Source organism: Zeus faber (genome assembly GCF_960531495.2).
Source record: "Zeus faber genome assembly, chromosome: 2".
In the NCBI taxonomy this organism is placed as follows: domain Eukaryota; kingdom Metazoa; phylum Chordata; class Actinopteri; order Zeiformes; family Zeidae; genus Zeus; species Zeus faber.
Window position 1 is genome coordinate 32,956,817 of NC_137189.1, and position 14,204 is coordinate 32,971,020.

At 42.4% G+C, this 14,204-nt stretch overlaps 1 protein-coding gene across 1 annotated transcript in view; it reads left to right on the forward strand.

Annotated features, from left to right (window-relative positions):
- Positions 1 to 3,450: 3,450 nt before the first annotated feature.
- fam184aa (family with sequence similarity 184 member Aa) overlaps positions 3,451 to 14,204 on the forward strand; it is a gene marked incomplete at both ends in the record, with an annotated part of 56,634 nt that continues 45,880 nt past the window's right edge. Inside the window, one exon of the mRNA XM_080023882.1 lies at positions 3,451 to 3,642. Within this exon, the coding sequence (XP_079880008.1) occupies positions 3,451 to 3,642 (192 nt within the window). The remainder of the gene's footprint in view (positions 3,643 to 14,204) is intronic.

Genomic DNA, 14,204 nt, shown 5'->3' on the forward strand with positions numbered 1-14,204 from the left:
ACGCTTGCCCATTTTCCCTGCTTCCAACACATCAACTTCAAGAACTGACCGTTCACTTGCTGCCTTATATATCCCACCCCTTCACAGGGGCCATTGGTACAAGATGATCAATGTTATTCACGTCACCTGTCAGTGGTTTTAATCTTGTGGCTGATCGGTGTAATGCTACACTCACTTTTATCATGGACGCACTCGTACTCAAAGGGCCAAAAATGTCACCACAGAATGAACCAGCCCTGTGGTCGGGTCTGACTCCTCCTCTCTGCAGCTCTATCAAGGTCCATCTCTCTTAAGGACTGCACTGATGTCATTTCCTGAAAGGTTGACTGCTCGTATTCGGCGGGCCTTTATAACTATAAATCCCAAATTATTAAAAGCATTAGAGAGAGTTTGTGTTTTCCACCCTTCCCCTCTTTCTCTCGCTCTCTCTCTCCACCTCTGCCATTCAATTGGGGGTTGAATCCCTCTCTCCCTTTCACTCTTTATCAAATTGTTCAGTGTTTATTTTGAGAACTTTTTTTCCGGTTTGTTGTTAGGTTGATTTTATTATTGTTATTTTCTTAGGTTCTATCTATCAATCTGTCTGTCTATCTATCTATCTATCCATCTATCTATCTATCTATCTATCTATCCATCTATTTATCTGTCTATCTATCTATCTGTCTGTCTGTCTGTCTGTCTATCTATCTATCTATCTATCTGTCTGTCTGTCTGTCTGTCTGTCTGTCTGTCTGTCTATCTATCTATCTATCTATCTATCTATCTATCTATCTATCTATCTATCTATCCATCTATCCATCTATTTATCTATCTATCTGTCTGTCTATCTATCTGTCTGTCTATCTATCTATCTATTTATCTATCTATCTGTCTGTCTATCTATCTATCTATCTATCTATCCATCTATCCATCTATTTATCTATCTATCTGTCTGTCTATCTATCTGTCTGTCTATCTATCTATCTATCTGTCTGTCTATCTATCTATCTATCTGTCTGTCTATCTATCTATCTATCTATCTATCTATCTATCTATCCATCTATTTATCTATCTATCTGTCTATCCATCTATTTATCTATCTATCTGTCTGTCTATCTATCTATCTATCTATCTGTCTGTCTATCTATCTATCTATCTATCTGTCTGTCTGTCTGTCTGTCTGTCTGTCTGTCTGTCTATCTATCTGTCTGTCTGTCTGTCTGTCTATCTATCTATCTATCTATCTATCTATCTATCTATCTATCTATCTGTCTGTCTGTCTGTCTGTCTGTCTGTCTGTCTATCTATCTATCTATCTGTCTGTCTGTCTGTCTGTCTGTCTATCTATCTATCTATCTATCTATCTGTCTGTCTGTCTGTCTATCTATCTATCGATCTATCTATCTATCTATCTATCTGTCTATCTATCTATCTATCTATCTATCTATCTGTCTGTCTGTCTATCTATCTATCGATCTATCTATCCATCTATCTATCTATCTATCTATCTATCTATCTATCTATCCATCTATTTATCTATCTGTCTATCTATCTATCTATCTATCTATCTATCTATCTATCTATCTATCTATCTGTCTGTCTGTCTGTCTGTCTGTCTATCTATCTATCTATCTATCTATCTATCTATCTGTCTGTCTGTCTGTCTGTCTGTCTGTCTGTCTGTCTGTCTGTCTGTCTGTCTGTCTATCTATCTATCGATCTATCTATCTATCTATCTATCTATCTATCTATCTATCTATCTATCTATCTATCTATCGATCTAGCTGTTTGTTTAAATGCCTTCCCGACACTACCCCGTAACGGCCACTAGTTGTCAGTAAAGGACATGGCAAGGCTTGGGTTCCTCATTGCATTTGCTTTGGTTGTGTGACGGAAAATATTGAAAAATCGTTTTGCAATGACGGTGCACCGAAAAAAAGAAATATATATATATAACGTAGTACACAAGGCGTGTCATGTCAGATTGCTTTAAAATCGCGTTCGTAGAATCGTTTGTTCTGCATTGGATGGCGTCGTTTTTCGTTCTTGATTCTGCCGTCAAAATAGAGTAAAAAATAAAAAAAATAAAAAAAAGAAACGTCACACTTCAATCGCACACATGTAACCGCTGGAGCTCGTAATCCGTTACTCGTGTGACCGGCGGTCTGCCCAAACGAGCCTCCGGTGAGTAGAAGTGACGTCACCGAGCGCGGTAGTAGCGGCGCAGGGTGCGTGGACATAGAAATGGAGCCACGAGAAAGGTTCCCCCCCTCGAACGGTTCTATCAACGGCATCCTCGAACTGTGAAATCGTGTCTGCTGCAGTACACTGGGCCGGGAGTCCGATTAAACGCAAAACTGCAACATGTCTGTGTCTAAAACGAAAGCAGATGCGACGTTTTATTATGCGCTCGGTGGTAATTCGTTTACGTGGAAGCTTTCCTCCGGTAGTATCTCGATATTAAAAAAGATAGATGAATATATACCCTCTATAATGTTGTCTTTACGTTTTGTGGGTGTTTTCAGTCTGGGTTTTGGAATCAGATAAAAAAAACCCCCAAAAAACCAAAAACCAAAAAAAAAAAAACCACAGAACAAAGCCACGTCTAGCCGATCTAGAACGCCAGTCTACGGGTGACCACCGTCAGACGCTCACACGCCGCTGCGAGAGCCGCCTGCGGACACCTTGAACGGACGGATTCGACACGGACTGGACCGATTGAACAAGACAGGTACGCGGACATTAACCCGAGTCGAACGGCCATCGTGTTTTGTTTTTGGTTTTTTTTCCCCCCTCACCCGCTGCCTCACATAGCCTTGACAAACAAACAAACAAAAAAAACCAAAAGGAATTAAAAAAAACCCGCAAAAGGCGCCTTTAAGGAACAGCTGGAAGGCGTCGCGCGCGGCGCACCGTTTCGTCGCCGCGCGCAACCGCTGCCGCCCGCGCAGCCGCTGTGAGGTGCTGATGAAAGGTTCGACTCCCTTTTTGGAGATTCCGCTCTTGGCGATTCACTCGGTTAAAAAAAAAAACTACTTACTTCTGTCTAACTTTTTTTTTTTTTTTTGAGCGTGTGAATGACTCACATTCACGGTGAATCAGGCCAAATGCCTAGACCTCTTTTTTTTTTGCCCTGGATTTTAATTTATCCCTCGGTAACTATCTTCGTTTTCTGATTCTGACTCTTTCGTCCGAGTCACCCCTGAGTCCCGAGTCATTGAAAAGAGATCCGTTCGCCACGAACGAATCGTCCGCGAATATCGCATCACTCCGGTAAAGACCGTCCACACCGTCCCCGTGCCCCCCCCCCCCCCCCCCCGCTGCTCTACGGACGGAGCGACTCGCACACGGCGGCGATGCATCCATTCGATCGTTAACGGAACATTTAATCCCCAGCCCCCCAACCCACCCCCCCCCCCCTGCACCCTCCCGTCGTTTTTCATTTGCGATTATTCCCGGTTGGTCGGAAAGATGGCGAGCGGGTCGGGCTGGCAGACACCTTACATCCCCGGTGTGGTGAACACCAGAGGGGAAGCGGCCAAGCACACGCACCACGCCGCCTCCACGGCCACGGCTGCGGGACTGTACGACGGCAGCCTGGCGCTGGAGTACACGCAGGACCTGCACCTGAAGATGAGCAAGAAGATTGCGCAACTGACTAAGGTATGTCGGAGGACAGTGTTTGTTTATGTGTTATTAATAGTATTAGTATGACAGGGCATACAGCACAAGGCATCTGTATGCATGCCACTGGTCGGTGTCTAATAATTAATTTATAGTGTGCTGTGGTAATATAATCGCAAATATCGCGATCGTGTTTTTGTTCTCATACCTTGATATTTTTGGGGGTTGACTATACAATAATAATAATAAAAATGTGTATATTTATTATGGCGAAGCAATGTAGATTAATCGGTTGGAACAGTCTGTGGAGCGAAGTTACGAAAAACGCTATTACTTTTAACCTTACAGATCCGCACTTTTAACTATATGGCGATATCACGGTTACAAAACAAGTGATCGAATATTGTACGTGCGTCGATTTATCGCTCAACCCCACTTACCGTATGTTGTAATGTTTGTATATAATGGGGGCGGAAGCAGCTGTTGGGAGGCGGTTCATATAACTTATGCCCGTGTTATTAACGTTCGCTAATCGATCAAATGTGGCGACGATAAAGTTTCTAATATATTACCGTAATTGTCAGTGTTCATGACGCTGCGATTGGAAGTGGACAATGTATAATAGTGGTATTTAATTACAACCCAGTGTCCATATCTACTTTGTTTTGACCGTGACAGGGAACAGCCTTGTTGTCCCACATATGAAATGACCCCCCCCATCCGTCTAATACAGTAGTATTTTCTACGGAGCAGATTGTTTTCGATCCAAATGGAACCGAGAGGGGTGTCTCTGCCCGGGTCTTGTGGTGTCGCTGGCCCGCGGCTCAACCACATTATGTAATCCTTGAAGATGCGCTTATTTGGCAGCGATTCTCCCACTCGATGCCCGGGAAGGAAAACACAACAAGCTGAAAAACCCGAAATGCCTTCCAACCAAATCGATTCGTCGAATATTGTGGAGTCAGTCAATAGTATATTTTAGATTTTTGGATATACTTATACATTAGAGTTTTGGATTGGAGCACATTAAGATCTTTTTTCAAGGCCTTTTCCTTATCCGTTTGGGGATAAAATGTGGTACTAGGGGCTACCAGTGTTTTTCTTTTCAATCACAGTTGTATGTTAGGTTGTGTTTTTTTTTTTTTAATCTGTAGTCCCGCCCAATCTTTGGGGTATTTTGTCACAAAATTTGACCTGTATTTGTTTACCAGGCTTAATTTCAGGGGTGTTGGGCTACTTTCTATCTTTAGAGGAGCACCTTTGTTTTAAATCAATGACTTTACAAGCAGGAAATAGCCTTAAAAAAGTTTCAAGGGACCTTATATACTCCATATAGCAATTCCCATCTGTGCTGAAAAACTGTTGCCTTTCCATACAATTGTGATTCCTCTCTTCAAAGTTTGATCTTACATTTTTTTTTGGAGTGGCGGAAGTTCATTTTCCTTCCCTTTGCCCACACTGCAGTAAAGTCCAAGCTCCATAAGTGAATTCCCCTGTGTGTTTTCTGTGTCCTCGCCTCCTTGCTGCTTATCTGCTCCAAAATGTTGTGAAATGTTGAATAATTGATGCCTCCGTGTTAAGTGTATGGAAGCAGGTCTGCATGGGGAAGCAAAGAGAAGCAGGGCATTGTGGGAAGGAGCAGGCTAGCCAAAGGTAGCTATGGGAGCCACGGACAGAACGATTAGGACACCAACCTTCAATCATCTTTCAGTATTTTAAGATTATTTGCGATTAAAATCAAATAAAATCAAAAACTTGAATGTACGTTTTTTTTGTTTTTTTTTCCTTTGCATTTTTCAAATTCCATCTTACGGGCGCTTTCAATCTTTGATTCTGTTTATTGATTAAAGTCAAAAGCCTTCCTTCACAGCTGAACATGACCTGATCTTAAGTGTTTGACTCGATTAAAATAATTTTCCCTTTCAAGTTGCCTTGAAATAAAAACACAAAAAATGTCAGACATCTGTCGAATCAGAGATGACCAACACTTGATGGCCAGTAACTCTAAAATGACATTTTTAGGGGCCCCAAACTTACCTAGAAATTACTTACCTAGTCTGGCTCACCGGATGTAGGTTGTTGGAATAAAGCCTGCCATAGGGCCGCTATTTTATTGGGGACTCTGCTATCTGCGCGTTGCCGTTTTCAAAGTCCCCGTCGCTACTTGAAACAACAACTCCAACGCTGACACAGCTCTAAAACAAAGTGTGGAGATGGGTCTGGCTATGCGAGACTAGGTCGCCCATGATCAAGTTATGTTTGTCGTTTTTACTAGAAGAAGTCGTCTCACATACTATAGTCGACATACATCTTTTACTTTTTATGTGGTGTTGTTTTGCGGGGATTTAGCCATTTTAATGGCGGGGCTTTCCTCCCCACATGCAAAGGTTCCACCAAACCAAGTTCCCACCCGACTCTATTTTGCAAGGGCACTGCCGCTGCATCCTGGGCTAAGCGCCACCCAAGACTATTGTGATTGGTTTAAAAAATACAAACAAGACAGAGCGTTTTTTTTTTACTCCTATACCAGAATGACAGTGCATTGGGCCAGGCCTTCCTCCAGCGCTGGCACAGCGCTAAAATGAAGTGTAGCGATATGTCAGTCTATGCGAGACCGGTAATAACCCAATTAAAGATCCCCCCGCCCCTATTTTTCTGGAGTTTTGCAACCCCAGTCACTGCCTGAAATTAAATCAAATAAGATGTTATTAAAAGTTACATACAGTATATACACCGATCAGCCACAACATTAAAACCACTGACAGGTGATATGAATAACATTGATCATCTTATTCCAACGGCACCTGTCAAGTGCCATTGGAACTATAATAGTGGTTATTAGTGGTGGTTTTAATGTTGTGGCTTATCGGTGTGTGTGTGTGTGTGTGTGTGTGTGTGTGTGTGTATATATATATATATATATATATATATATATATATATATATATATATATATATATATATATATATATATGTATGTATGTATGTATGTATGTATGTATGTATGTGTATATATATATATATATATAAACTGTCTGATACCAAGACCTTGCCGAGACAGAGGAAGCTAGACCATTGGCTCTGAGTTTGAAAACCCATGCGTCAGAAATGGCAGCTCTGGTTTGTTTAAATGACCGGATAAAAACAATTTCCCTTTTTTAAGTTAAACTCTGACATAAGACTTGCTTCTATTTTGCCAGAAGTATGCTCTGGACATCAAATTGAGTCTATGGAGCATTTACAGCTTCATGTCATTGTCATGTCGTCATTTTGCCAGACTATAAAGTAGCACAGAGCAAATGGGTTGTTGCTTGTAGGACAACACACAGGTGAGCGCCAGTGCCAGGCTCCGCCCCCTAGCACCAGGCTCCACCCCCTAGCACGATTTTGATTGGTTTGAAGCATGAGGACGGTGTCTCCGCCGTTTTCTAACCAACTACAGGTACTCCTCACTTAACGACCGAGTTCCGTTCCTAGGACCAGGTTGTTAAGTGAATTGGTCGATAAGCGAGGACCCGTGTTATTTCATGGTAAGGGGGCGTGGCCATTGTGAATGCAAGCGTAGTGAATACTGACAGACTGCGGGAACGAGACTGAGGCTGAGAACGGTGATGAGATCAGATGTATACACTGTATGTAGGATATATAGTATATATAGTGTATATAGTATATATAGTGTATATTGTGTATATAGTATATATGGTATATATATAATGTATAAAGTATATATATAGTATATAAAGGGTGATGCGCCATGAGATGCTTGATGCTGAGACGCCACGCACGCAGCGCACAATACAGACTGGTCAGAGAGCTGGTCGTAAGTCCAAACGGTTGTTCAACAGGTAGGTCCTTAAGTGAGGAGGACCTGTATTCTGCTTGAATTTCTCCAGACCTCCGTCACGCAGGTCTGGCTACACCAGATCAGGGAGTCCTTGAAGCAGACTATTCATCAACAATACCGATCACGCCAAAAGCAATCTAAATTAAATCCCCAACGTGTTTTAATAAACTCGGCCTTAGCCTGAATGGCATTAGCAAGACAAATTGTCTTCCAACTAAAATGGATTTGATCGGGCATGGCTTTGACTGTGCAGCAGCTCCCTGCTGTGAAGCCGCTGATTTAACTTCGTTATCATTTCAATGTAAGATAGGGGCAACAAAATCACATCACTGTGATGGGGGAGCGATCAAATCTTTCCCCAATTTTAGCTATGAATGACACTGTTATAGGTTGGATTGTTAGTGTGTACCCTGTGATGTCCATCCTGCTGCTTTCAGACATCCACTCTTCTTTTTGCTCTGACGTGGGAGAACTGGTTAATAGGGATGGGTCAGAAGATGAGATTATTCGATTATTCGTTCATGAAGCCCAGAATGGATTTTTTTCTTTTAGGGCAACCACTTCTGTCTTTTGGGTAGTTTTCACTGAACAAAGAAGTGTATTTTATTTCAAGTGTTTCGTAGATAAATAAATTCATACAGTATGTTGTGTGGGGGTGGTGTGGTTTAAGCAGCCACACCTGTCAATGGGCCCGAGGTAAACGGGCCCGGGATCAGAGGTGGCTCTACCCTTGTTGCTCATCAGAGCGATCAACGAGCAACAGGTAAATCACCCATCCCCGCACACACGGGCAGAGCCTCTGTCATGACATGTGTCCATCTGCTCCTGGCTTGTTCCACCTTGCCCACTCTCTATAATAAACTGGTGTGTTTGAAACATCTCTGCCTGTGACTCTATGTCAGAGGGTCCTGAAAACGCCACACGGGTGTTATTAAACGTGTAAAATATCGACCGTATGTTACAGACATTTCCCCCGAACGAGAGGAGGATTTTATATATACAGACCCCTCGAGGGTCACAGCTGACAAGACCTCTGAAGGTGTCCTGTGGTATCTAGCTCCAAGACGTTTGCAGCAGATCCTTTAAGTCCTGTAAGTTGCGAGGTGGGGCCCCCATGGGTCGGGCTTGTGGTTCCAGCACTTCCCACAGATGCTCGACCAGATCAGACTCCAACCCCGGTCATTCACATGATGTATAAAAAAAACATGGTTCACCAGACCAGGCCACCTTCTTCCATTGCGCCATGATCCAGTTCTGACGCTTACATGCCTATTGTAGGCGCTTTCGGTGGCTGGCAGGGGTCAGCATGGGCATGCAACCCCAAACGCAGCAAGCTGCGATGCACTGTGTGTTCTGACACCTTTCTATCATAGCATTAACCAGCATTAACCTTGTCTGCAGTTTGTGCTACAGTAGCTTTTCTGTGGGATCAGACTAGACGGTCTGGACTTCACTCCCCACGCGCATCAATGAGCCTTGGGCACCCATGACCCCGTTGCCGGTTCACCGGTTGTCCTTCCTTGCACAACTTTTGGTAGGTACTAACCACTGCATACCGGGAACACCCCACAAGACCTGTTGTTTTGGAGATGCTCTGACCCAGTCGTCCAGCCATCATAACTTGGTCCTTGTCAGTGGCTTACGCTTGTTCATTTTTCCTGCTTCCAACACATCAACTTCAAGAACTGACTGTTCACTTGCTGCCTTATACTGCATATCCCACCCCTCGACAGGTGCCATTGGAACAAATGAGCAATGTTTTTCACTTCACCTGTCAGTGGTTTTCATTTTGTGGCTGATCGATGTATAATGTATGAGCATGAGAAAAAACACTGACAAGCCAAATATTCTTCCACACTGGAACAGTTTCCAAGGCGTCGAGTACGGACTGCAGAAACCATTCAGACGAACTCTTTAACATTAGATGAGAGAATTCCATTAAAGCTCTAATTAATGAATATGATAATAATCTTTTGATTATGCAGAGCGCTACATTCTGTCCCCACATCAAAGATTTTTATGTTTCCCCTACGTTCCTTTTTCTTCTACCAATCAGCCCCAACTACGTTCTACATTCCGACACGGTTTGATTAAATGCTGCTTTCTCTGGCTCAATGTTCCTGTTTCCCAATGAAGGGACGTCAAAATGGGACCAGAGTTTGTTTTCAGATTTTATTCCCTGTTTGGACATTTCACCCACTGAGGTCAAGCAATGGTCCAAATCAATCACATGGTCATGTGAAGTGGGATATTCAGGCAGATGATGTGTGTTCCACAACATTGAGAAAACAAATACACTGTATATATTTTATTCATTTACTAGTAATTTTTAAAAACTTTATCAATCTCAGAGAGAAATTGATCGATCAAATGAAAACAATAGGCAACAATAAGAAATTACATAGAAAAAAATTGAGAACAATTGGCAATATGCAATAAACCTTAAATTAACAGAAACATATACAAATAAACAATAATAAGAAACAATAAAACAATAAAATAAATGAATATATATGAATACAGTAAAAAATAAAGAAAAAATAAAATAATATAAAAGGAAAATGGCAAACAGCAAACCTAAAAATGAACCATTAAAAAAAAAGATGCAAAACTTAGTGACAATTTATTTTGATTGCACCAACATTTTCCATCAAAATCAATTAAATTTGGCGCAACAATTGCACTACCACAATTCCCAAAGTCATCGAGGTCTTCGTCAGATAATAGCACACAGACATACATTAGTATGTATGTCAATATTATTACAGTGGTACCTCGACTTACAACTGCATCTACTTACAACTAATCCAAGATACAAGTGGCGACAGTCGCAAAAATTTGTATCGACTTGCGACCGACTGCTCCAAGATACGACCGTGGAAATTTGCAGTTGGCGCGTCGGCGGCCAGTCAGCAGTCAGTCAGCAGTCAGTCAGCAGTCAGTCAGCAGCCAGTCAGCAGCCAGTCAGCAGTCAGTCAGCAGTCAGTCAGCAGCCAGTCAGCGGGCGACCTACATGGTATTTGCATGTAGTTTGTGGCTTATAGATATTTTTTTCATATTTACTGTGTTTGTGCTGTGTATTTTGTTTATTTTCACCCTTCGTGATTTCATCATTTATATGGGAAAAATTGCTTCGACATACGACTGCTTTAACATACGACCGTTCTTATAGATCGAATTACAGTCGCAGTTCAAGATTCAAGATTCAAGAGATTCAAGATTTTTTATTTGTCACATACATATACATACTTTCATACATATATGCAGTGAAATGTAATGCAACGCACCCGGTGATAGCACACAATATGTCCTAGGAAAAAATAAAAAATAAAATAAAAAGTAGAAAATTCCTTTCTAATAGACCGACTAACTGACTCCTAAAACGTAATACAGTAAGTGGAATACTTATAGAATAAGATAAAAATATATAGAATAAGATACAATAAAAATAAATTGAAATAAAATGGAATAGATAGAATATCTTATATTATATATTATTATTGATTAGTCTACATATGAGTGGACTAATCATTACCTCATTCTGTTTTTAATGGAACCTCATGCATCAGGTTCTTCCACTCAAAAAAAAATCTTGGACTGGGTTTTGCTTTTTGGATTTGAAAATAACCCCCCTTTCCTTCAGTGAATGGAATACCAAAGGTCCAATTCAAAGTTTGGTATATAGAACTATTCCAGATTGATTAATTTGTCAAATTCTAATTGTCAAGCTGAAATCTGCCTTGCCTGGGTCGCCAGGCATCCCATCAGGTTTGTGACCAATCAAGAGTTCAGCAAACTTGATGACCACAGTAAAAACGGAAAATCCCAGGAGGACCTCCAGACAGCAGGGAAATGGAGTCCGTCACTCCATCCTTATTTTCTGCCTTCAACCTTTCAGCGATTAAGCAAAGGGGGTATTTCCCAAAGGTTCTATCCACCGCCTGTTAAATTGGTATTTGAACCATCAACTCTGGTCACCGGCTTGTCTCTTCAGCAGACCCACATCATTTTTTTCCCATTGTCGGGTTCGCCAATTTCTTCCTTTGTCTTTTAAAAGTAGATTTTTTTTTATAGACGGTGAACCTTCAAGCCCCATGACGGAGCTTGTTTGTGTAGTGACACCCTCCAGCCACAGGCGGGATTATTTGATCTACCATCTTCTGTATGTAAAGGCAGGAATCTGTCTGTCTGTCTGTCTGTCTGGATGGATGCCCGTCCTTCGAATATCTCAACAACTGTTCACCACTTCGCACTTGGCTGTCACTTCGGCTGTCACCTCAGTGCGTAACTTCGTTGAATCGTTCCCAACTTTACCTGATAACTGTACCTGTTTTTGGATTACGGATTTCTGATTTTTTCCACTGTGATATCCTTACTATTTCTTGGCTTTTAACCCTTGCCTGAACTGTTATTCTTCGGATTTTGGAGCGTGGACTTTGGCTTGACTAGCGCTATGCGTTGCAAGTTCAATAAAAGCTCATCCAGTTTGTTGCACAGGGAACGGACATTCCAGAGAAATCTTCCGGTGGTGCGAAGACCGTTCCGGCTGAGACGCACGAGGGCATCGTGTGTCCCTCTCCTCCGCTGTTTACTCTGTGAACAAGGGAGAGTGCGCCTTTGACCACAATGTCCAGTAATTCCAAAGATGTGGCCATGAAAGTAGGATATAAACCCAACCATCACCAACGGAATATATTTTCCAATGCAGAGGTTCCAAACCACCGGCTCACGGACCGTGCCGGGCCGCGGGGCCTTGCCACCGAACCGTGAGATTTTTTTCAGGTGCGATCTGCAATCTGCTCCGCAGCAGAGCAGCAGCAGGAAACGGAGTAAATGAAATACATTGAGAGTTTTTATTTGCTTTGTTCTGAGAAAGGATCGCTCTGATCCAAGCCGCGGAACTTGAACCTTGCGTAACGCCCCGCCCCTACTAAATTACAGCATTAAAAATGTGAATATATTTGAATATTAAAAATGATAAAGCATACAAATTTCAATGGGATCATAAAGGAATATCTGCAGCCCTACCAGCCGATCGCGACCTCTCCAACTCTTGTATGTATGTACTGTATGTACTGTATGTATGTATGTACTGTATATACTGTATGTACTGTATATATGTATGTATGTATGTATGTATGTATGTATGTATGTATGTATGTATGTCCTTCCACTATCTCGACAACTGTTCATCCGATCTACTTCACACTTGACATGTGTTTTGCTGGGGACACAAGGATGTGCAGTTTGGACACGCCACACATGTAATATTAATAACCTTTCGATGAACAGCGAGACAGCGGGGGGGCGGGGCTTCCCATGAGAGCAATCGGCCCATTCCGAACAAGGATGTTCGTATGTGCTGAATAATGATGTCATAAATAAACTTTGAACAAACAAGCAAACGGCGAGTTTAGCCAAAAGTGCGACTCGGCGCGTTCTTACCGTGAGAAGTCTATCAACGCCATGTAGCCGACACACCACGGTTGTAGTGCTATGGTCACATTGTTTCACTGATGAGAGAAAATAAAAAATATTATAGCCTGGCATCTCTTTAGCCTCAACGCAATTATTGGAGCTTAAAATACTATCTTCAGTAGCATATGCATAAAACAAACTTGTGATTTATCAAACCTTTATTACGTCCTAGAAATGGTTGGTTTACCTATTCAAGCTGCATTCAGTGTTAACTGCAGGAATAAATAGAATTTCATAGGCTTTCATAAAAATGTTCAGAAATATTCATTTTCACACGAGAGGCTGAAGCTGTTGAGTCATGAAGAAGAATTTATTTATATTAGCAAGTAACCTTTCAAATGGGAGCTCTCTCTCTCTCTCTCTCTCTCTCTCTTCATCCCTCTACCATTCCATAGGGGTCCTTCTCTCTGTTTCTCAGGCATGGCAGTCAGCATGTGTGTGTGTGTGTGTGTGTGTGTGTGTGGGGGGGGGACTAATCTGATTACGTAACGGCCAGTTTCACAGCTGATCGTCCTATGCTCACTTAATGAGTTTCATGCACACTGCAACACACACCTACACACACACACACACACACACACACACATGCCGACACACGCGTACACACACACACACACACACAGACACACACACACACACACACACACCTACACACACACACACACAAACACACACCACACACACACACGCCTACACACACACACACACACACACACACACACACACACACGTACGCAAACGCACAGAGGCATAGGCAGATGGACCAACCTAAAGCCATTGGAAAACTGTAATAGCTGCCACAGTAAACCCTGTTTAGTTGCTGTCTGTCCGTCTGTCCTGTGAGCTACAGGGTGAAGTGGGAGAGGCTTTCCAAGGAGAGAGTACCAACCCAAGATGGCAAAGAAATAGAAATGGAAGGAAAAGTGCGAGGGAGCGAGAGAGGAGAGCTGATGAAACAGAGTGAGAGAGGAAAAGGGAGGTGGAGACTCTGGGATAAAAGCCCAGAGAGAGGAGGAGAGGAGAGGAGAGGAAGATGAAAAAGTCGCACGCAAGTCACATCATTAAAATAATAATCCATAATTAAAGGAAGGACTTCTCGGCCGACTTACCAGGAGAAGGAACCTTTCATACTCCTCTCATGCCCTTTCTCCAATCCTCTCATACCTGTCATCCCTCTCTCAACTCCTCTCATCCCTCTCCCAATTCCTCTCTTCCTCTCTCAATTCCTCTCATCCCTCTCATACTCCTCAACTCCTAGGATTGCTGCTTGGCACCACACC